At 31.4% G+C, this 24,058-nt stretch overlaps 1 protein-coding gene across 1 annotated transcript; it reads left to right on the forward strand.

Moving 5' to 3' along the window:
- Nucleotides 1-20,253: 20,253 nt before the first annotated feature.
- Nucleotides 20,254-23,243, forward strand: LOC133701032 (phospholipase D alpha 4). Its single transcript, XM_062124792.1, has 4 exons — nt 20,254-20,436; nt 20,655-21,215; nt 21,328-22,525; nt 22,667-23,243. The coding sequence occupies exons 1-4, from the start codon at nt 20,350-20,352 to the stop codon at nt 23,098-23,100; spliced, it is 2,280 nt and encodes a 759-aa protein (XP_061980776.1). The 5' UTR covers nt 20,254-20,349; the 3' UTR covers nt 23,101-23,243.
- Nucleotides 23,244-24,058: the final 815 nt, after the last annotated feature.

Here is a 24,058-nt window from a genome sequence, read left to right on the forward strand (position 1 = left end):
AAACCGTGGACAAAAACTAAACCTAACATATCAAGATTCAAGCTTTAACCACAATTATTTATGCTTCAAAAGTCCCAAGTCTAACAGTGATATGAGATAAAAAGAATGAAAGAATTAGTAGTTGAAAACTTGAAATACTAACCGGAAGAGGCAGCCGGTACAATAGGCCGGGACGCGGAGGTCAAAGGAAAAGAAGAGGCAGAGGCAGGAAGTGGCGGAAAGGTGACTAGATAGAGAGATGTGAGAGTATGAAAAACACTGCGTTTCAGAAGGAGATTCAAAGACGTCCTCTACTCCTCAGCGATCAATAGGCCAGGATGTCCTCTACTCATCTGCTCCTCAGCTGGGCAGCTGGGTTTCAAAGAGTGAGTAAATTAGGTTTGCCAATTGTAAATGATTTTGCTTCGTTCTTCTTCACATTGTCTTCAGCGTTTTTGCATTTTAGAAGGATAACAACGACGTCGTTTAATGACTGGCAATTAAAAAAAATTGACCGGGTCTCACTAGGGTTTGACCGGGTCCCGGGTTGACCCGCTAGGTCGACCAGGTTTCGCCGGGCCAATTCCGGAACGGGTTTTTACCTCCACCCGGACCAGTTCCAGGCCCGGGTCGCCGAGTCCCGGGTCGACCCGCCGGACCGGTCCGGGTTTTAAAACACTGCATGGAATGACCCATAAATTTCAAAAACAAGTTTAAGAAACTAATGGCTTTTTGATAAGTTTCTCATAGATGATGCCAATTGATGAGTCCCAAAATCCAAGATGATTAAGAATAAGACTGATGTGCTGGATAGTCAATTAGTCTCATAGTTCAAACAATATGATTCATTCTTGATAGCCAATGTGTCTGGTGGGTTGATATGAAAAGCCTAGGTCGTTGGTAGCTGGTAGTAGCTGGTGCCTGGTAAGCTAAGGTGGTTGGTGGCTAGTAGCTGGTACTTGTAAAAGATCACCTCTAATGGATGTGAGGACTTTCTGATGCTTAAATCAGTAATTTTGTAATGAGAAAAAGTGCAATGATATTTTAATGAGATGGACTCTAAAAATATATATGTTGAAAGTGTTAAGAATGAAGAGATTGTGAACCTTGAATTTGAATGATTCATAATGTATTTATAGCCAATGAGATTTGCCATTTTATAGAGAGGAGGGGCTGAAATGTAATTTCACCCTTGTAATATCTTGAACTATATTTTACTTAAAATAATACGTATTGGATCAATGTAAAATAATGAGGGACCCGCGTTGGGTTTTGGAAAAAAAGTTCAAGGGAGTGTTGGGCTCGAGCATGGTACCATTAGAGGTGAAATATAGGTCCAAGCACGTTACTTGGACCCAAGCACGTTGGGCTCGGGCGTGGTAACTGGAGCTCATGGAGGTGCTGAGGTGCATGCCTAGCCATCACTCTCAAGGCTGGGCATGTCACTCTCAACAATGGATGTGCACCTATATGGTGGGCTCAAACTTCCATTTCTGAGTCAAGGTGGACACCTAATATAGTAGCCCGAGCTAATGCACGTTGCTAGAATTTTGGCTCAGGCGTGGTATATCAAGCCCACGAGGATGTTTTTAGATATGTTTTAGATTTTTTTGGTTTTTTGGGCCCATTAACTTTAGATTCACCAATAGCCCAAACACTCTCTTCAATCGTTATAACATTTTCAAACACCTTCTTAAACCCATCATTTACAACCTTTCTATCAAACTGTCACAACCTCTTAAATGACAAATGACTTGTATATTTAGGAGTAATATCACATAAAACTTTATCATTATATATCCTAATAAAAAACAAAACTAAAACTTGTTTATCGACTCTTACTTTTCCACATTCATTCAACCGCTAAAGTCTATAAGGTTTATGACGCTTTGTAGCATTCAAATTTAATTATCTAATAAGTGTAGTATTAGCTACCATGTCCAAACCCATGCACCTTGGTAGAAGTTAAGCTCAAGTATGGTAGCCCAAGCCCATAAAAGTGTTTTTGGATCTTTTTAAGCTTTTAAGGATTTTTTTTAACCCGTTAAATTTGAATCCATCACTATATTATATACATGACATTCATTTTATTTACACTAAACATCTGATTAATTATGTTTATATATATATATATAACATAATTGATTAGTGTAATTGAAATATTAATTGTTTAATTTATTTAGGAAATGAAAAGGAATATTTGGTAAGGTAAATGATGATTCTCTTTAAACTTCAGTTTAAAAAATACATTAATATTAATATTAATTATTTTTTCTTTTTCTCTATGCTATTTTTTTCCAAGGTAATTTTATATAAAAAAATTTAAAGTAGTAAGAATTTTCGTAATATCAATCTCATGACTATCAATAAAAAGGAGAAGAAAAATTAATTAGTAATCAATTATAAACTGAAAATATTTATTTGAAGTTAATTTATTTAGTTCATATATGATTTTTTTTAAAAAAATCAACAGAATTCTTATTTGAAAAAGCCTACCTCTTAAAGATATTTTTCATTGTAACATCATCATAGAGTGAAGTTTTTTTTATTTACATGTAACTTTCTATCTTTAAACTAGTTTTAATTTCTTAAGTGTTCTCTTAGACTAGGCTTTATATATAAAACATAATATTCTTACATAATAAAAAATTATGATTGGTTTTACTTTTGCACATAATTTTACAAATCTGACTCCTTGATGGGCCATTTGTCATGCCTCCAAAACTAGAAGTAAAGATACTGGTATCATCTAGCATTTAACCCTAAATAATATAAAGGTTAACAACACAAAGTTCATTAAGAATAACAAATATTAAATCCAAAGATATTAACATTTGTATTTCATAAATAATCACTTAATAATATCAAGTACTAGACATTATAACAATCATACTAAAGAATCTTATTACAAGTTCTCAAAATATTAATAATGAATGTCTAACAACAAGTTAAAAGATGTTTTTCATTAAACACAAATCCTTCAGCTCAACTAACAACTTAAACTTGCAACGTCTATTCCATAGCTTGAAACTCACTAACACCTCTATTTTAATTAGCAACCTATCTAGAGAGGGAAAAGAAAGGGGAAAGCTAACAATAGTTTAGTAAATAAAACTCCATACACACTACCAGAACAAGCACAAGTTTCATATATATATGTTGAATTATAAATAATAAAACAACAACTTAAAATAATTTGAAAGATATTAATAATTCATAGTTCATAAAACATGCCATAAATCAAGTCATGAATAGATACTTTTAATTGGTATTCAATTCCATGAACACGACCTTACTCTCATATCTAATTGCTACAACCACATTATACCTATAATCAAGTCATTAGTCAACTATTTTTGACCAACTATTGTAACCATTGGCAAGGGCCATCGCAAATCATTATAATCTATTGACGGTCTATTAGAATTCCTGACCAACTATTGTAACCCGTTGGCAAGGGCCATCATCAATTATTATAATCCATTGACGGTTTATTAGAACTAGTTCCAAGGTCAACAACACCACTCAACATAAGACATTATTTCATTCATAGTCATCAGAGAGTCATTATACAACCATTTACAAATCCATTTCAAAAAACTATCTTTTATAAACTAGTTTATAAAATGTTCTTATAAAAATTATATATTGTACATTCACTCACATCACATATAAGCAAACTAATTTGAACATAGCAAGTGCTTGGCCTTTTTTTAAATAATGTAATATATATAGTAGAGGAAAAATACACAATTAAAATAATATTTATTATCTTTAGAAATAATAAAGTGTGTGAAGATTTACTTCCTTTTTTTGTTTTTTTAAACAATCTAAGTCTAAAATCTTAGTTCAAACAATCTATTCATAAACATATAACTTGTTAGGGTCCATTTAACATTTAATTATAATAATATATCCACGACACACTACCTAAAAAACTAATCATAACTCCTAGAAAATTCAGAATTCTATTATGTTTTTTAGGTTGTAAACTAGTCTTCATTACCTTTCTATCCATATATGATTCACCTAGTAATTCATTTTATGTAATTTATAATAAGCTCAAAATCATTCCTGGGTGCTTCTACAAACAACCTACAAATCTTTTATTAATCTCCATACTTTTCTTTATAAAAATTAGATTTATGTGTTGTTATGGTGTTAGAAACTAGAAACAATATGATTTTTCAACATATAAAATTTGGTTCAAAAACTTCATTTATTCAATACATTTTCTGGGCTGAACAAAAACTAATATCAAATATATAAAATAACAACTTCTCACTTTTATACCTAATTGGTAACCCAATACTTTCAAAACATAAATACTTTTAATCCATATCTTAAAATATGATATAAACTACCATATTCATTTTATTTAGTCATTCATACAAATACCATTTAAATCTCCTTAATTTTATGAACCTTTCATATAAAGAAAATTTTAATTAATCCAAAACCTTTCTAAATAAAAGAGATTCATATTTTTTACATTGAAATTAAGAAAATACAATGAAACTTCAATTCTTCAAGGTTAATCCGTTTCATTCTTTTTATTTATATCTATTAAAGAAAAAGTAATTCTCAAGACTTGTTTTCTCTCAATTATCTTGAAGTTTATAAAATTAGGGTAAATAACTCTAGAGTTTCATCTTTCTTCTTTTTTGAACTATATATATTTATCCAATCATGTGAAATTTCCGACTTCCTCCTCAATAAGAAATAATCATAATTATTCATATAAGGATAATATTATCTTCGCAGCTTAAAATTTTCAGGATATTACATTCTCCTCTAATGAGAATCATCAAGCAATACCTTTCCGGCCCTTTCCATTTCCAAATCAGCCGCCAAATCAGGTCCATTTGTCCTCGCTGAGGCGTTGTCTTCTAGATTTCATCGGCATACTTCACTGTAAATACACCACTAGCTGAGCTTTTCCAAAACATTACATCTTCCTCGGTCTCACTTAACGGGACTGGATAACTTGCTAGCACCATAACTATTTGCATTGAAATCAGATGCGCGAAGCACTCCCATTTCCATTGCTTACTAGGCGTCACCATACATGCCATAGTTACTTCACTTTCACTATCCGAAATCTCTTGTGATACATGTTGAATAAGTGGCTCGTAACCATCTAGACAATCATCCTCCCAAAATCTGATTTTCCTCCCATTCCCTATGGACCAACCAACTCCTGCAATAGCCTGATGCCAGACTTTACAGATAGCCTTCCAGAGAGCAGATTCCTTCTTCTTAGCCTGTATCTGCTGATTCCAATCCCGAGTCTTGACATAGATTAATTCTCCTCTCAGCACACTTGGCCACAAACTATCTGGATCATTGCATAGAGTAATTCTTTCTGCAAGAGATAAATTACTGGCTTTCCAGATAGCTAGTTTCTGATGCAATTTCTCAAGAATATTCCTGTATGTCTGTTTGGTGACCCTTTGATGTAATACAGGAACTCTCAAATACTTTCCTAGGTCCTTTGTAGTAGTAAAAGCACTAATTTGACTGAGTGATCTTGCTAACACCTCGGATGTATTTTTCGAGAAGTACATTAATGTTTTATTTGCACTAACTTTCTGTCCTGAAGCTGCACAAAACCTATTTAAACATTCTGTATCCTGCTCAACTGATTCTCATTAGCCTCTGAAAAAAGAAGCATATCATCTGCAAAAAACAGGTGAGAGATAGATGGTCCCTGCCTGCGCATCCTTAAAGATCGCCATGCACCCCTCTCAACCTCCTTGTTTATTATATGTGACAGCCTTTCTAAGCACAAAACAAAGATATAGGGGGAGAGAAGATCACCTTGTCTAATTCCCCTTGTAGGATAGAATTTATCTGCTGCCCTTCCATTCCAAAGCACACTTAGTGAGGCTGATTCAATATTTACACCTCATAATAATACCCACCACCGAGTGAGGAATGCCAGCAAGTTCCAAGGTTTCTCTAATAAAGTCCCACTGTAACCTTTCATATGCCTTCTCCAAGTCCACCTTGATAATCATAACTCCTTTTTTTTTTCCCTTTCATGGATAACCTCTTGTGTCATAATTATGTTATCCACTATCTGTCGTCCCGGGACAAAACTGCTCTTATCAGGAGACACCAACTTAGGCATAAGAGAGGTTTAAGGCGATTAACAAGAATTTAAGTCAGCACTTTAAAGCTGACGTTGCATAATCCACTGGGTCTAAAATGGTGTATGAATTCTGACTTCGTCGCCTTAAGAAGTAACACGAGAAAAGAATGACTAACCTCTGCTACATCCTTCTTTTTATCAAACACAGCCCTGACAAAATTACAAACTTCCCTTCCCACTACCTGCCATTGAGTCTGGTAGAAGTAGGGCTGGTAGCCATCCGAGCCCGGGGTCTTCAGTGGTTTAATGTCAAATATGGCGTGCTTGGCCTCCTCATCTGTCACAGTAACTGTTAATTGGTTCTTGGACAAGTTATCTAGCTCTGGCTTAGACCTAATATAACAACATATCAGGCACCGACAAATCTTCCATGGTGAATAGTTTTTAATAAAATTCAGTAGCCATCCTCTGAAGTTTGCCATCTTCCCATACCCACTGGTTATTATCATCTTTCAATCCTATGATCTTATTCTTTTGTCTTCTAATTATTGCCTTGGTGTGGAAATATGTTGTGTTCTTGTCCCCAAATGAGAGCCGCTAGCACCTAGATTTCTGGTACCAGAACATTTCCTCCTGATGTAGAACCTGGTTATATTCCAACACCAGTTCCTTCTCCGATCTGACCATGTATGGATTTTTTCCTCCACTCAAAGCCCTCTGAATACCTCCAATTCTGGCTAATAAATTCTTTCTTACAGTGAAAGATGTTTCCAAATACATCTTTGTTCCAAACCATGACTGTGTTTGTCATGTTATTTAGAGAAGAAACCTTAATTAGCAAACATCCCATGAGATGTCCAAGCGGCTTCGAATCTAATTGGTCTCTGCTCATGAATGCTTCTGCTAACAAACTGTATTAGTATGGGGTGGTGGTCCGATTTATAATCTGCAGAAGAACCTTAATATACATGTCAGGAAATTTCAGCCTCAAAATTTGATTCCCAAGGCCCCTATCCAACCTTTCAAAAACCCTTCCATAGCTCCCGCACTCTTGTCCTCGCCAAGTAAACTTTGGAACGACTTCCCGAGTCAATTAATCCACAACTTTGAATACATGTACAGAATCTAAGGCATCTTCTCATGTCAACTGGAGCTCCCCCTGCTTTTTCCGACGCTGTTACAATTTCATTATAATCCCCTGCCACCATCAATGGTAAAGTGATGGAACCTGACAGTTCTCTAATTTCTTCGAAATACTTGTTTTTTATTTAAAAAAGTTATAACATTAACTGAACACTAAACAGAAAACTAAAAAGATGGATACAAATTTTAAGATATCCGATATCGTGTCTTGGAGTAATTTATTTTTTTTTATTTAATTATATATCAATTAATTTTCTTAAGAAGAAAAATAATTTAAGTTCTATTAAAACACTACTATAATACCTCCTTTTCTTATTAAATATTTTTTCTGGCAAAAAAGTATTTTTTAATATATACTATGTTCTTATTTGATAAAAGGAAGTAATTAGAATAAAAAATAAATGACTTGAAATAAAGATAAAAAAATATCTTTATAATTAAAAGTCTTTTATCTTATTAATGAGCTTCTTTGTTTTATGTCTTTTTTTTTACCACAATATTGTTTTTAAACAACAGCTTATAAGAATCATAAAAAAATAAATCTAAAAACACACATTATGATGATTTTGACTTGAATTTATATATAAAAAAAGTACAATAATAATAATACAATAATCACAAGTTTCTACGGGGGAGCTTTGCAAAAGCTATTTTTATTTAACAAAAAAAAGACAAAGAGATATTAAAAAAGAGCGTTACTAACATTAAAAAAATTGCTATTATTTTATTAAAAAAATAAAAAATTAAATAGTATTTAATAAAATAATATCTAAGATATCTTTTTAATTAATTTATTTTAACAAAATTTTACTAAATTTGAAGGGGATAATCCAAGCATCAATAAAATAAAACAAGAAGTTCGGGTAGCACTTAGGCTCACATATCTATCTATTTTTTTTTAATTGTCAAAATTATCGATAAATAATGAATTATTTATTTTCTGACCAAAAAAAAAATAAATAACAAGTCATTTATTTTTCTTACAAAAAATAAAAAAGGCATCGTTACCCATTTGTTTTGTAAAAAATAAACGACCCATCATTTATTAGTGAATTTGGTAACCTCAGGCGGACAAAAAGTCGGACTCAACCCTTCTTGACTTATAAAACCATTTTATAACCTATAAGCATACAAGAAACCTCAAAGTAATCTTTAATAATAAAAAAAAATCATCCCTCATGCAAAACAAATCTCAAATCATGATCTATTTTTTTCAAATCTCATTATCTATTTTTTCAGTAAAATAAAAAAAAAGAAAGTGTAATGACATCAAATATAATTTATTGATGCCAATATAAAATATTTTATCGTAAAAATATGGGCAAATGATAACGTTTTCTCTTCTCACTTGTTTTTTTTATGATTTTTTTTTCAAATTAAATGATTGAGACGTGAATAAAATAAATTTTTAGTCTAAAATTTAAAAAAAAATTAAAAAAAAAAACAAAAAAGGAGCTAACAAAAAAAATACTCAATAAAAATACACTTTTTCACGATAAGTTTAGTAAAGCGACACCTTTTGTTTCTAGTTTTAATTTGGTCATTTTTTTTTGTCTTTGTATCACTATATATCTTTTTGTCTAATTAAGTTTTAAAATATGATTAAAAAAACCCTTTAAATGTCAAGAATATGCATAGAGAAGAGGCCATCAACTCACAAAACACCAAAAATAGCACATGAGAGGAAACAACTGAGGAAAAAAAAGTTTAATGACCAAAAAAAAAGTACTGCTTGAATTTGTAGTGATTTGTGAGAAGAACATCGTGTAGCGAGTTGTTTGAAAATCGTCAACTCTTTTTGTTTTTTTTGTTTTTCTAATGTAATTGTAATATTATTTTTCCTCATTCAATTAATTTCATGGAGCAAATAGAAACAATTTTAGTGATGCTTATAATTGAAGTATTTTAAATATGACCAAATAAAAACTATTTTATTTAATATGGGAACCCAATAAATACGACTTAATTATTTTTTACACAATTTCAATAGTTTTTTTATTTATTTTTCACCGAAGAAAACTCTAAGCATCAATGTTTTTCCTTCTTTCTTTATAGTTAGACAAAGAAAATGAAAATTAAATATAAAAAAAACAATTAATAAAAATCACACCCCTATCAAAATGATTTATTATATAAATACACATTATGTTCACTAGGAAGGTTAGGTTTTTGAAAAACAAATATTTAAATTATAAAAAAAGAAAAACCAATGAATTAGTAATAAATAAAAATTCAGCCTACTTCATTAATTAAAGGATTTTAAAATCATCTAGGTTCCCCCATTTATTTCTTATTCTGTATGGTCTTTTATTTCCTATTTTGTAGCCAATATAATATCAACCAATCAAATAATACTAAATTTGTTAGTTTTTTGTTCTGCAAATGGACCAATCCAAAAGATTTTAATTGTGAGCATAATGAGAATACAACTTAATCCAAGCCTTATTCTTGTCCTTATTAAAGTTTTAACACATGAAAATTTATTTTCCTATTTATATATATACTAGTTTTTACAATACATGCTTTGCAGGTCTTTTTGTTGTGATTTCTCAAGTAATTTACATACTAATCTATTAACTTAACATTTAAAAACAATTGGGATTCTTATAGTCACCATCATTGTTTATATCAACAATAAAGCCGCACCCTAGCTTTTCTTTTTTTAATTTTATTCTAGACTTTATTTCACTACTAGAAAATTATAAAATAACAATAAAATTACCGATAAAATATTTTATATTGATAATGTTCGATTTCATTAATTATGGAAAATATCCGTAAACAATTACATACATAATTAGTAATGGAACATGTTCTACTAATAATTATTAATGGAATTGGTGACAAAATAATAATAATAATTAAAAAATCAATAAATATTTTATTGGTGATTTCATCGGTAACATGACACGTCATTAGTTGCCGATTAAATTACTGAGAAATGTATTTCTTCACCAGTTTCCATTAAAAATTCCATTAACTAATTTAGAAGTGTTATAACCAACAGTAGCCCCATCCTCTTTCTTCTTCTTCCTTTTCTTCTTTCACTCAAAAAAAAATAATAGTCTTTTCTCCTTATTTTATCACAAATCTAGGCCCTTTCCTCACAAGTTTGGCTACTCCAACAATCAGTAGTGTCAGCATTACTGTTTTTGTTGAATGTTTTTTAAATATTTTCTACACCAAATAAGCAAACCTAGCCATTTTGATATTTTTGTTTATTATTTATAGTTTACTTGTATATTTATGTATTTTACAACCTTTTCATAGATAATTTGTTATATTCAATTATGATTTGTATGTTAGGGTTTGTTTGGGATTTGAGAAAAATTAAATTTGTTTGTAATTTGATGAAATTTTTGTAATTTAGGTGTGTTATACTGGAAAAAATGATGAGTTATTTAATGGGTACCAATCACATTTTGTTAATTTTATTGTTACGAAATTTTAAGAAAAAAAACTTTTTTTATGGTAACAATTAAATGGTATTAATTGAGATTGAATTAAACAAATGATAGAGAATTAGGTGGGTATCAATTACTTGTTATTAATTTGATTTATTTAGTTATATTTTGATTCCATATTGAATTTTTGTACAAATATTAATTGGTTATTAGTTTTTGAATTCATTTTTAATTACCAAAGTTGATTTTTGAATTGATGATTACATTATTAATAACTATTATCATCAAAATTATATATAAATTTTCTAAGTAATGGATGATCGTTCTTAGATGTATCAAGATTTACCCTAAGGGTTATATATGAAAGATTATTGAAAGGAGATTCATGATTTTATTAATTTTGCATTTTCAAATCCAAAGATCATTAGTGGAGGCAAAATTAAATGTTTATGTATGAAGTGTAAATATAAGAAGTTTCAGCAATCAGATGATGTGATAATGTATCTTCTAAAAAAGGTTTATAGAGAAATCCCACCAATCAGATGTTATGATGATTCATCTTCTAAAAATGGGTTTGTTGAGAAATACTTAAATTGGTTTACACACAATGAACCTTATGTTCCTTACAAGACAATGTTAGAAAACATTGTTGGCTCAACATTTAGTTCTAGCAGCATATATAAAGTTATAGATGATAATAGTAATTGTTATAGAAGTATGGTGATAAATACAATGGAAATGAATTATGGTTATTCATATGAAGATTCACATGTAAATGAATAATCAATTATAGATACAACTAGGTTTATTAAACTTTTAAAAGATTTTGATAGGATGAGTATAAACCACAAATAATTATTGGCCATTTCAAGAGAATTTACCATTATGTTAGATTAAAGGTTGAATGAGATCGATTGTAAACCCCGGGGAAAAATAAAGGTTGCTTAGATTGCAAACTAACTATATGAGAAATAAAAGTGGAGAAATTCATGTATATGGTTGAATAAAAACTGGAATTTAGAAATTTTTAGATATAAGTTTATGGACGAAATATTTCGAGACAATATAAATCAACCCAAAAATGTTGAGGGTTGGATTAAATTAAAGAAAATAAACTAAACTAAAAGTTGTGGGGTGAAATTGTAAGAAATGAAAAGAGGCATAACTCAATTATAAGAGGAAAAAAACAGAGAAATATGGGGGCCTAAATGCAAATAAGAAAAATTATAAAGCATAAATACTTCTATTCTCACCAAAAATCTGTAGAAATCATAAGGAAAGAAAAGAGGGAGTTTTTGTATTCATTCTTACAAAATCAAGAGAGAAACACCAAAATTTCAAGAACTCATCCAAGATTAAGGGTTTATAGATGGAGTAAACACTTGTGGGCAATGGATTAACAAGGAAATTGAACAAGAAGAGAAGATGGAGGGCTAGCTGTCATTAGATAAGAAAGGAGGGAGTTGAAAATCTTCAATTGGTTGAAGATCAAAACCTTAATTCATACCGGGTAAGGTATTCTAAACATGATCTTATAAGTCATTTCAAATTCAATAATGAATTGATGCCTTGACGTGAATTATAAATTAGGGTTCTTAGACTTGAATTGGGGAAAAAGTATTTGTTGTTAAAATTAAGTTAATTAATGTGTGGTATGTGATTGGGGACGTCAAACCATGATAAGTTACCTAGAAAATATAGTTTGTGAAAGTTATGTATGAAGGGAAGGGGGTGACGAATCTGGATAGACTCGTCTTCTGACTTTTAGTAAGATTTCAGATAAAAGGATGAAGGAATTAGAACCAGGTTCCTCATAGAAATTGTAGTTTAGATGTTAGCTAACTAAGAAAATTGATCTTGCTTAATTTAGAGCTGTATAACCCCAGTTATGGGTTATCAACCGAGACTGGGTCATGATAGACCCTGTAGAGCAGTAAGTCTGATTTTGTTTATGAGCAATTTTGACTATCTTAGAGCAGAACTAGGTTCTCCTTAATCATAGAACTTGTAACCTCATGTCTTAGCTTTCTAACGAGACTAATTTCGCTTAAATCGGAGTTCTATAACTCCAGATATAGCTAAAAATCTGAGGAGAAGTCAGACAGTAACAGTTCAAAAATTAGACAATAACAGTTCAAAAATGAGACAGTAACAGTTGGACAATAACAGTTAAAAAATGAGATAGTAACGGTTCAAGACAGTAACAGTTCAAAAATGAGACAGTAACAATTGGATAGTAACAGTTCAAAAATAAGACAGTAACAGTTCAATATCTAGACACTAACAGTTCAAAAATGAGACAGTAACAGTTCAATGTATAGACAGTGACAGTTCAGGATTTAAACAGAAACGGTTTATATATATATATAAGGAATGATAATTGTGGTTGGACAAAAAATGACAATATTAATGGGTGAAATGAGAAAAACGTAAAATATTAAAAAATGACTGAAAGAAAGACTAATTGGTTGTTGATATGGTTATAATAAAACATATCCTTGAGTGAGGAAAATTTATGAGATAAACCTGTGAATTTTAGGAGGGACCACAGGCATGGTGCAACAGCAGCAGGTGAGCACGAGTAAAGCTTTTATTGCAGGTAGGTGATCTGCACCTATACTTTCTAGTTTAATTCTATGATTTAATAAGTTATTGATGTGAGATGTGAATTATCGAATGTGGGATATTAGGAGAAAAGAGGAAAGTTTGCGTAATGATGCCGATATTTGGATAATATTCTTAATGTATGTGTATTTAAAGTGAATGGTTGTTTTATGAATTGTCAAGTGATGAAATTATAGTTGATAAAGAAAATATAAGAAGTGTGATTTGGGGCGTGAACTAGCATACATTTAGTGTATGTTAGGATCCCGGGTAAGGGGATCACTATGTATTGGCTAGCATACATTTAGTGTATGTTAGGATCTCGGGTAAATGGATCAAGATGTATTGGCTAGCATACATTTAGTGTTTGTTAGGATCCCGGGTAAGGGGATCACCATGTATTGGCTAGCATACATTTAGTGTATGTTAGGATCTCGGGTAAGGGAATTGAGATGTATTGACTAGCATACATTTAGTGTATTTTAGAATCCCGGGTAAGGGTATCACCTTGCATCAACTCCTACATGATGATGATGATAACAGTGAAATCGGTATTGGTAATGTGTTAAACGGAAATAATTATGGGTGGTTTTATGAGATCTTGAATGGAGGTTGATAATAGAAGAGGAAATGGTTTTTAGTAGTTGAAGGAGAAAAAGTTTCCAATAAGAACCAAAAGGGAGTAGTGAATAAAATATGAATGTATGTTGTCTTTTTAAATTGCCGGATATTTGTATTGCTATATTATTGTGGTATTCATATTTCAATAATATGTATTTTATTTTCAAGACCATCGCATGCACGACAAAAGTAGAGTCTAACTTAGGTTTGTTTTTTTTGTAATTTAGGTTCTAAGGAGTATACCCTTGTATTTGGTAATATTACAATTTTTATTTAACTCAATTTGTATAATTGATGTTTAAACTTGAATAGATGAATTTAATTCGGTAGTTTGTATAACTATGTTCCATTAAGCATGTTTATATCTTTAACCATCCATAATGATAATTGTTGTATAATGTATATCATCAACATTGTGGTTGATATGAATGGTGATGTTTGTGAAATTGAGACCCAGGATGATTGGACTGAATTGAGTTGGAGGTGCGGTATATTAAAAGTGTAAACAGGACTTATGTCGATAACTTGGGACCTCCCGGTATAGGGGATACTCTATTGAAATTTCAGTAGACTTTAATGCAAATACCATATTCTATATATATATATATATATATATATATATATAGTCACTTTGTTTATCAGCTGACATGAGATCGTTGCTTTATTCCGGATATGGGAATGTTACATCAATTGTGATATCACCATCAAAGAAGAGAAAAACATTTTACCTAAAATAATAATAATCTTCTTGCGATGCCTTTTATTATTAACATGTTTCGAGACTTATTCTTTACTACTTCCATGTCAAAAGGTACGAGCTACATTAACAAGGAAAGGACTCTTCTTGATTCTAAAAGATAGTACAACAAGGCCTTGACAATTACTAGTTCAGACCAAATAGTTAACGAAGTGGGCTTGGGCCAATAAGACTTTCAAATAGACTTATATAGAGCAGGGTTTTAGCCTAGTAGATTAGGCCACAATTTCTTTTGTTTCAGATATGCATGGGAATGGGGCACTGTCCAATAGCCTAGTAGGTTCTCAGGATAGTTGCAACAACTCCTCATGTCAACCCAATGTTATTAACATCTTAGCATTTATAGATTCTCCAATGCAACAAAGTCATGTAATTCCTCATGTTGACCCAAGTCAACCAGTGTGACCCGGGACTTGATCTCTTGGCTTGGTCAATCTCCAAGCCGGTTTAACAACTATGTTTTTTTCCTTTCTTATATAGTTTATAAAATAAAAAGAAAAGAAAAGGTAACAAACTTAGTTAAAAAGAGAGGAGACATTTATACAAATATTAAAATTAAGTTATTATTGCAATATGTTTCGAGTGAAATGAATTCATAGAAAAACATAAATGGCATGATAAATAATTTTGACATATTAATTGGGATGAAATAATTATATTATTGGTTAAAAATTAATGAGATTAAATTGATTAGTTATATCTATTTGGACCATGTGTGGAAAACTTAGGTCACGTGATCCAAATATATGGGCTTTGTGAACAAATTGGGAGATCATGGGCACCTAAATTAATTGAAGGCTTAAGAGGATGTTGTAGTCAGTCTTTGATGTGATCAGTTAATCTCCTGTGTATTATATATATGTAATTTTTGTACGTATTATATCACCTCTTCTGCATAAGTGATTTGTATTGGTTTCTCTTATTAGAATGAACAAAATAAAACTTATTTACAATTTTAAAGTAACATTCATATATTGTATTATCATCAATCATTTATACCTCATTATCTTTTAACTTTTTTCAGAATTTTTTTTAAAATTTCTTAATGATATTACATGATAAGTTGACAAAGATAATAATGTTCACTACATCCCCAAAGATAATTACATGAAAGCTTTACAATGTTGTTATCATTATATGTGTTTCTTCTATGTTTGCAGGTATTGTTTAGGCTTACCGCTGGCACAAAGAGGAAAAAGAGTAAAAGCTGATCTAGATCCACCCATTTTTTGTCTTCAATAGCAACGACGTGTGAACCCACATATCGCCATTGTTCCTCTACTCTTCAAAATCTTCCAACATTGTTTCCTTAGTTACTGCAGCCTCTCTAATTAATTCCCTATCCTCAGAAAGTTGATTATCTAAAACCCTATGTTTCTTACAAGACCATGTTAGAAATGATTGTTGGCTCAACATCTAGTTCTAACAATATATATGAAATTGTAGATGATAATAGTAATTGTTATAGAAGTATGGTAATGGATATAATAAAAATGAATCATGGTTATTTAAGTAAAGATTCATGTGGAGATGAAAAAACAAATATATCTAGATTTTTTAAACTTTTAAAAGATTTTGATGAACCATTACGGAATGGATGCATAACCTATAATTAATTATATGGCCATTTCAAAAGAGTTTACGATTACGTTAAATTAAGGGCTGAGTAAGGCCAATTATTATATCACCATTAAATGAGAGAAAAAACATTTTAATTAATAATAATCTTCGTGTGATGCCTTATATCATTGACATGTTTCCAAAGTTATCCTCTACTACTACAACTTCCAAGTTAAAAGGTACAAGCTGCATTAAAAAGGAAATAACTCTTCTTGATTCTAAAAGATATAAAGGGGTCTTATAGTTTCCAGTTCAGACCAAATAGTTAAAAAAATGGCCATGGCCCAGCAAGACTTTTGAATAGACTTACATAAAGAGTGGTTTCAGCCTAGTGGATTAGCCACCATTTCTTTGTCTTAGATATGCATAGGAATGAGGCACAATCGAATAGCCCAGTGGGTTCACAACATAGTTGTAGCAACTCCTCGTGTTAGCCTAATGATATTAATATCTTAGCATATATAGATTCTCCAATGCAACAAAGTCATGGCACATCACATTCTGCATCGGGGCTTCTTTTTGGGAGGGTTACAAATTAATATGGACTTAAGAAACACCCTAAGAAGTTGAAATAAAGACAGCGAAAAATGAAAGGAATATCTACTAACAGAAGTGTAACATATGCATGTTGATACAAAATGTTCAACTTCTATAGACACAGGTACACAACAAGGAAATTTACGGTTTTGGCAACAAATTCATTCAGTTGATTCTAATGGCTTTGATAAAGATGCAGAGATTCAGGGTATGCTGAGAGATGGAACATGTCTAGGCCTTGGAGATATACCTTATCTGGAGAAGCACAAGGTTGATATTAGTAAGAGCATTGACAAGGAATTAGAGGACTAGATCTGCAAATCAGTAGTAAGCTTCTTGTATCTATTTAGTTAGATTTTAAGTTTGTTTCATGAATCTTTTGGCTTGGAATGTTTGCGAGCTAGGGATGATTAGTAAATGTTCCTTCATTCAAAGGACATTAATTGATCGATATATAAAAAGGGTTGACTAACCAATAGGTTAAGCCTCCTAATTATTCTCAACTGATAGTAATGACATGACTATTCAGATTTGGTTGGATAAGTGGTTTAGTTCTGCTCCATTAAGAATGTTGTTTCCTCATTTATTTAGGCTATCTAGTCAACAAAATGCTACAATCCAAAAGGTGTATAATTTTGATACTAATTTAGTCATTTTGGCTTGGAATTGGCTTATGAGGGATAAAGAATGTCAGTAATTGGAGTCTCTTCTTGTTGAAGTAGAAATGAATTTAATTATCTATTTTTGATTCAATTGATAGAAGAGTATGGAAGTTAGAAAGGAACGAGATTTTTACATTCAAATCGGCCTATACTTTATTGATGTTATTCGACATCAAGGATCTGAGAATTTTGGTACTTTGCTCTAGCAAGGGAAATTTCCTCCTAAAATTGAGATATTTCTATGGTTGTTATTGCAAGGTAGTCTAAGTACCAAGGGATTTCTTGCCTATAAAAGAATTATTAATTATGATGATGCTTGTTATTCTTTTTAATGGTATGGAAACCAAGACCATTGATCACCTTTTTATTCATTGCTCTATGACTTGGAGGTTCTGGAATTGTTTTATGCAATGGATTGGGCATGATTGGTATATGTCGAAGATTGTTCAACTTCTTTAGCAGGAATGAGATCATTTGTTACATGGAAAATTTCAATACAAAGCCATTTATATGCTTTGTTGTGGTATTTTGTGGTCTATTTGAATTACCCATAATAAATTAGTTTTTGATGTTGTTGATCCTAATTGGGATAAAGTTTATGATTTAATTTTTCATATGATTTAATTTTTCATCGATTAGCTCAATAACTTCGAGTTAGGTTTCAAAATTTTACTTATACATTTATTAATCTAGATAAATGTTTAGATTGTGTGATGAGTGATCTAATGCTCAAGATTAATATTTTTTTATTGTTTCTTTGCTTTTTACACTGTAAGTTTTTCTTTTAATTAGTTTGTCATTTTCTTAATGGCATTGACTAAATCTTATTAATAGTCTCTCTTGATTACTATATATATAAAAAATCATTGATTATCTTACACTTCAATTCATATAATAATTTCAATTAAGTACAATTAATTAATTAAGTAATTTTGTAATAAAATTTCTTAAAGTATTTCCATGTTCAATAAAAAATAAATTAATGATTCTTTTTATTTTTAATGTCTTCTAGTCTTATTCGTTTTCTTTTCAAAAAAACTCTATAATTAAGTTTATCATCATCATTACTATCATTAATTTTTAGAAGTAGATTATTTTCGAGTCTCTTTAATTTTTTTATATAATCATTTATCTTTTTTATTGATAGTTTATTTTCAAGTTTCTTTAATTTTTTATATGATCATTTATCCTTTTATTGATTCATTTGAATGGTTTTGTCCACCTTTTTAAAAAAAAGCAATATCTATGCTTAAAAAGAATAATTAGTTTAATCATTTAATAACAGTTATTCATTCCTTTAGAGTACCAAAGCTTTTAACAAGGATAAGCCATGGATTAAGCGGGCTTTGGGCTTAAATCATGCTCACTCGGCTTAGCCCTAGATAATTAAGGTTGATAAATTATGGGAATTAATTCAAAACTAATTTTACATCAATATTTGTTTCAAAATTCAATATAAATAGGGGTTGAAAGAAGAGTGTTTTGCACATATTTTTGGACTCTTATTCACCCTATTTTTTCATAATACTGTTTTGTGTTTTTTTTTTCTACTCTAGAACTTAGATTCCGTTATATTACATAGAAATTTTGAGTTATATTTATTATAATTCATGAGCCTTATTTAATAGTGTAGCTATTTATGATGGTGATATTAAAATATTATGAGCCTGATTATAATAATTTTGTTAGCACCAAAAAACAAGTAATAAGATTTTAAAAATAAGTAATTAATCATTGACAATATTATTTTTTTTAAAAATTAGCTTTTAAGTGCTTCAATAAGTGTTTTAATAATCTACTTTTAAAAATTTTCTTTATGCAATTATATTCAAGAATGCTTAAATTTTTTTGATCTTATGATTTTAGTATTTATATGCACTTTTCTTATAGTTAAGCTAAAAAAAAATATGAATTTGAATTGACTAGTTTTTCAATAATAATTAAGCTTGCATATTCTTCAATTTCTTGCACAATCGTTAATTTCTTTTTCTTTAGTTTTTTTTTCAATATTGAATTATATGTTTTACAAGAGATTAAGATACCAACAAAATTTCTAAGAAGAATATATGAAAACTTTATAATATCATCATATCATATCATGTCATATCATATCATATACATATCCATCAATTTATTTGTGTCATGCACTCAATCATAATTTTTTTTTTAAAAAAGCTATTTTATATACATATCAACAACAAATTTGTTATATTATTGAAGAACAATACTTATTTTTCATGGATATTTATGAATGTAAATAATGTTAATTATACTATCAATACAGTTGGAAGGGCTAATTTTTTTGAAAACCTTCTTATATTTTCACTATAGCAATAAATATTATGGTTACAAGCATGATATTGAAAGTTAGAAAGCTATGATAAATCGATAATCTCATTAGTTCAAAAAGAAATAAAAGAGACTTGCAATAAAGAAATTATTAATTTTTAATAGTTCCGTTTTTAATTTTCTGTAATAAAAAAATAAAAAATATAATTTTTTGTGAGTTATTTTTAACACAAGGACCAATCAAAACAATTTTAATGATGGATATGCATGCATGCATGTATGATATGATATTGTTCTTAGACGAAAAGTATGATTTGAGGCTAAGAGACTTAAACGTGAAGTAAAATCTCTTGTCCATGGAGTTGAGGGTTAATTTGACTTTACGACTAGCAAAGTGCACGGAAAATCTTACAAGTTTTACCAATCTATTAAATATATTCAATTCATTGCATTCCAAGTTTTCATTTGCTTCTTGAATTGTCCGAATTCACTCATCTAAGTTATATATATATATATATATCATGGTACGACTTAGAACTCTCACATGTGCCAAAGCAGAACTGAATTTACGTTTTTATTCCTAGCTCTCCTTTTGTTTCTCGAGAGTTTATTATTGTTTGAAGGTAAGACTAGCTAGCAATGGAAGGAAAACAAAAATTCCTCCATGGAACACTAGAAGCTACCATCTTTGATGCAACACCTTATACACCACCATTTCCCTTCAATGTAAGTAGTCCGCCATTCGAGTAGCTACCTGTAATATTGTTCTTTTTGGCGAGTAAGATTGACCCAAATATGCAAAGGGATAAACCCTTCTTTAATTCTTTCATGTATCAAGATTTTTGAACTCATCGAGTCTTGGATATGTATATATATATAGTGTGCGTGTGGTCTTAACAGCATGCAGAAGATCTCACATATTGTCCAAAAATTCTGTTCTGTAGTGTATATTTATGAATGGAAGCCCCACTTACGTGACTATCAAGATAGGCAACAAGAAGGTAGCAAAGACGAGCCACGAATGTGATCGAGTTTGGAATCAAACTTTTCATATTCTCTGTGCTCATTCTCTGGATTCAACCATCACCATCACCATGAAAACAAAGTGCTCCATCTTGGGAAAATTCCACATCCAAGCGCATAAGATTGTCACCGAGGCAAGCCTAATTAATGGCTTCTTTCCACTGGTCATGGAAAACGGAAAGCCGAATCCTCAACTCAAACTCAGGTTCATGTTGTGGTTTAAACCAGCAGAACTTGAGACGACTTGGGCAAAAATACTCAACAACGGTGAATTCCAGGGACTAAGAAACGCTACATTTCCTCAAAGATCCAACTGTCATGTTACACTCTATCAAGATGCTCACCATTGCTCGAGTTTTAAGCCTCCATTTGATCTTTGTGGATCTCCTAGAAAATTATGGGAGGATGTTTACAAAGCCGTTGAAGGAGCAAAGCATTTGATATATATTGCTGGCTGGTCTTTCAATCCTAAGATGGTGTTAGTAAGTGAAGCTCTATCACAATATATACCCCCATTAGTTTGCATATAGTCTTACCTTTATCTTTCTTCTTGTCTTGAGAAACTAACTGATCAATATACTGCAACTTGGACAGGTTAGGGATCCTGAAACTGACATGCCTCATGCTAGAGGAGTAATGCTTGGTGAGTTGTTGAAGCGAAAAGGAGAGGAAGGTGTGGCAGTGAGAGTTATGCTTTGGGACGATGAAACATCCTTGCCATTCATTAAGAACAAAGGTGTAATGGGAGTTCACGATGAGGATGCCTTTGCTTACTTCAAACATACTAAAGTAATATGCAAATTATGCCCAAGATTGCACCATAAGTTCCCTACTCTCTTTGCTCACCATCAGAAGACTATAACTGTGGATGCCAGAGCACGTGATTCGATAAGTGAGAGAGAAATAATGAGTTTTGTAGGTGGATTAGACCTTTGTGATGGCCGCTATGACACAGAGAGACATTCCTTGTTTCACACACTCAACACAGAATCACATTGTTTTGATTTCTACCAGACAAATATTGCTGGTGCTAGTCTTCGCAAAGGAGGGCCTAGAGAGCCATGGCATGATGCTCATGCTTGTATTGTAGGTCAGGCTGCTTTGGATGTACTAACCAACTTTGAGCAAAGGTGGAATAAGCAATGTGACGGTTCTGTATTAGTCCCTATCAGCTCCATACCAAATCTTATGCACCAGCCTTTTCCTTCAAGCGTTTCCAATGACAGAAATTGGAAAGTGCAAGTTTTTCGGTCAATCGACCATGTTTCGGCAATCCATTTGGCTAGAAACTTGAGGGTGGAGCGAAGTATACATGAAGCTTATGTAGAGGCGATTAGGCGTGCAGAGAGGTTTATATACATTGAAAACCAATATTTCATAGGAGGGTGTCAATTGTGGGATGAGGATAGGCACTGTGGATGCACAAATCTAATACCTATTGAGATTGCACTCAAGGTAGTGAACAAGATCAGAGCAAAAGAGAGATTTGCAGTGTATATATTGATGCCAATGTGGCCTGAAGGGGTGCCTGACAGTGAACCAGTTCAGGACATATTGCATTGGACTAGACAAACAATGGCAATGATGTACAAGCTAGTAGGAGAAGCATTACAAGAAAGTGGTGAGCCAGGACACCCAAGAGATTACCTGAACTTCTTTTGCCTTGCAAATAGGGAAGAGGAGAACAAGGGAGAGCTTGTTCCTCCATATTCACCGCATCCCTCAACACAATATTGGAATGCACAAAAGCATAGGAGGTTCATGGTATATGTCCATTCCAAGCTCATGATAGGTATGAGTAGAGCTACTGGCTATACATCTTTGACTCTCTTTATACATAAAATTAGTGAATTTAACTACTTAACGGGGGACAATCTGTGATCATGCACTAATCAACTATGTTTCGTTTCTTTGTTGGTGTTTGATTTTTCAGTGGACGACGCTTACATGTTGATAGGATCTGCAAATGTGAATCAAAGATCAATGGACGGCAGACGTGACACTGAAATTGCAATAGGATGCTACCAACCCAAAAATGGTGAAAACACGAGTAATCCTCGTGACATCCTAGCATACCGTATGTCGCTGTGGTATGAACACACAGGACTTGATGAAGAAATTTTCCTAGAGCCTGAAAGCTTGGCATGTGCACAAAGGATGCGTCTAGTAGGGGAGCAAATGTGGAACGTTTACGCTGGTGAAGAAGTTGTGGACATGGAAGGTGTGCACCTGGTAAACTATCCTTTGATAGTAACTAAGGATGGTGCTGTTGAAGATCTTGTTGATGGAGGTGGTAACTTTCCTGATACTAAAAGTCCTGTCAAGGGGAGAAGATCAAACATGCTACCTCCTATTTTCACTACTTGACGAATCCTTAAGAGATCATAGTTTGGAAAACATATATACTATTGTGCAAGAAATATTTGATGTAAATATATGTTGAATAATTTGTAGCTTTTACATTCAATAATTAGAAATGAAAAAACACAGAAAAGGAAATTTGAATACAAGTAGCTCATCATCTTTTTTTTTTTTTTAGATTAATATAAATATTCAGACCAGTTTGCATGTACCTCAATTATATAATCTCATAGATCCTAAAATTAACAATAATATAAACCTCTAGTGGTTCTAAAATTTATGAAACTCGAACTGATAACCTTTAGAGAGCAAATTCAAGACCTGATCAGTTGAGCTATACCCCTCTAAAAAGCTCATCATCATCTTCATTGGATGAGTGGCTATGAATTGAATTCTTCCAACATTTAAAACATTATCTCTAAATTGAATATTTGTTTTTGCATTATAATAAAGTGCTTTTAAAAAATTTCTTTTTGTTTCAAAAAATATATTAAATTATATGTTCTTAAGTATTTTTAAATGATTTTAATATACTAATATAAAAATTTAAAAAAATTATTTTGATGAATTTTAAATTAAAAAATATCTTATATCATAATACTAAATCCAATTCAAAAAAATTTGATTGTGTTCACCTGATTAAAAGATATTTTCATCCAATTTGTAATGTTCAATTGCTTTGTGAAACATGAAACTTAATAATGCAAAAGACGTTAGCATCAAATCCAAAAACAAATTGATGGACAAAGTTGAACAATGATAAATTATTAGAGTGGTATGGACCCAGGAAGGCATGTCAATCGCTATGATTGGAATGAGCCGATGTCAATAATTGAGTTATAGCAATGCCTTGTCATCGTTTCAATAATTCTCTTCACTGGCATTTGCCCACAGACAGTGACCCTTTGCCTTGCCCATGTCACCCTCCTTAATCTTTTCCACACATGTCTCGATCACCAGGTAA

Source organism: Populus nigra, chromosome 8 (assembly GCF_951802175.1).
Source record: "Populus nigra chromosome 8, ddPopNigr1.1, whole genome shotgun sequence".
Lineage (NCBI taxonomy): Eukaryota > Viridiplantae > Streptophyta > Magnoliopsida > Malpighiales > Salicaceae > Populus > Populus nigra.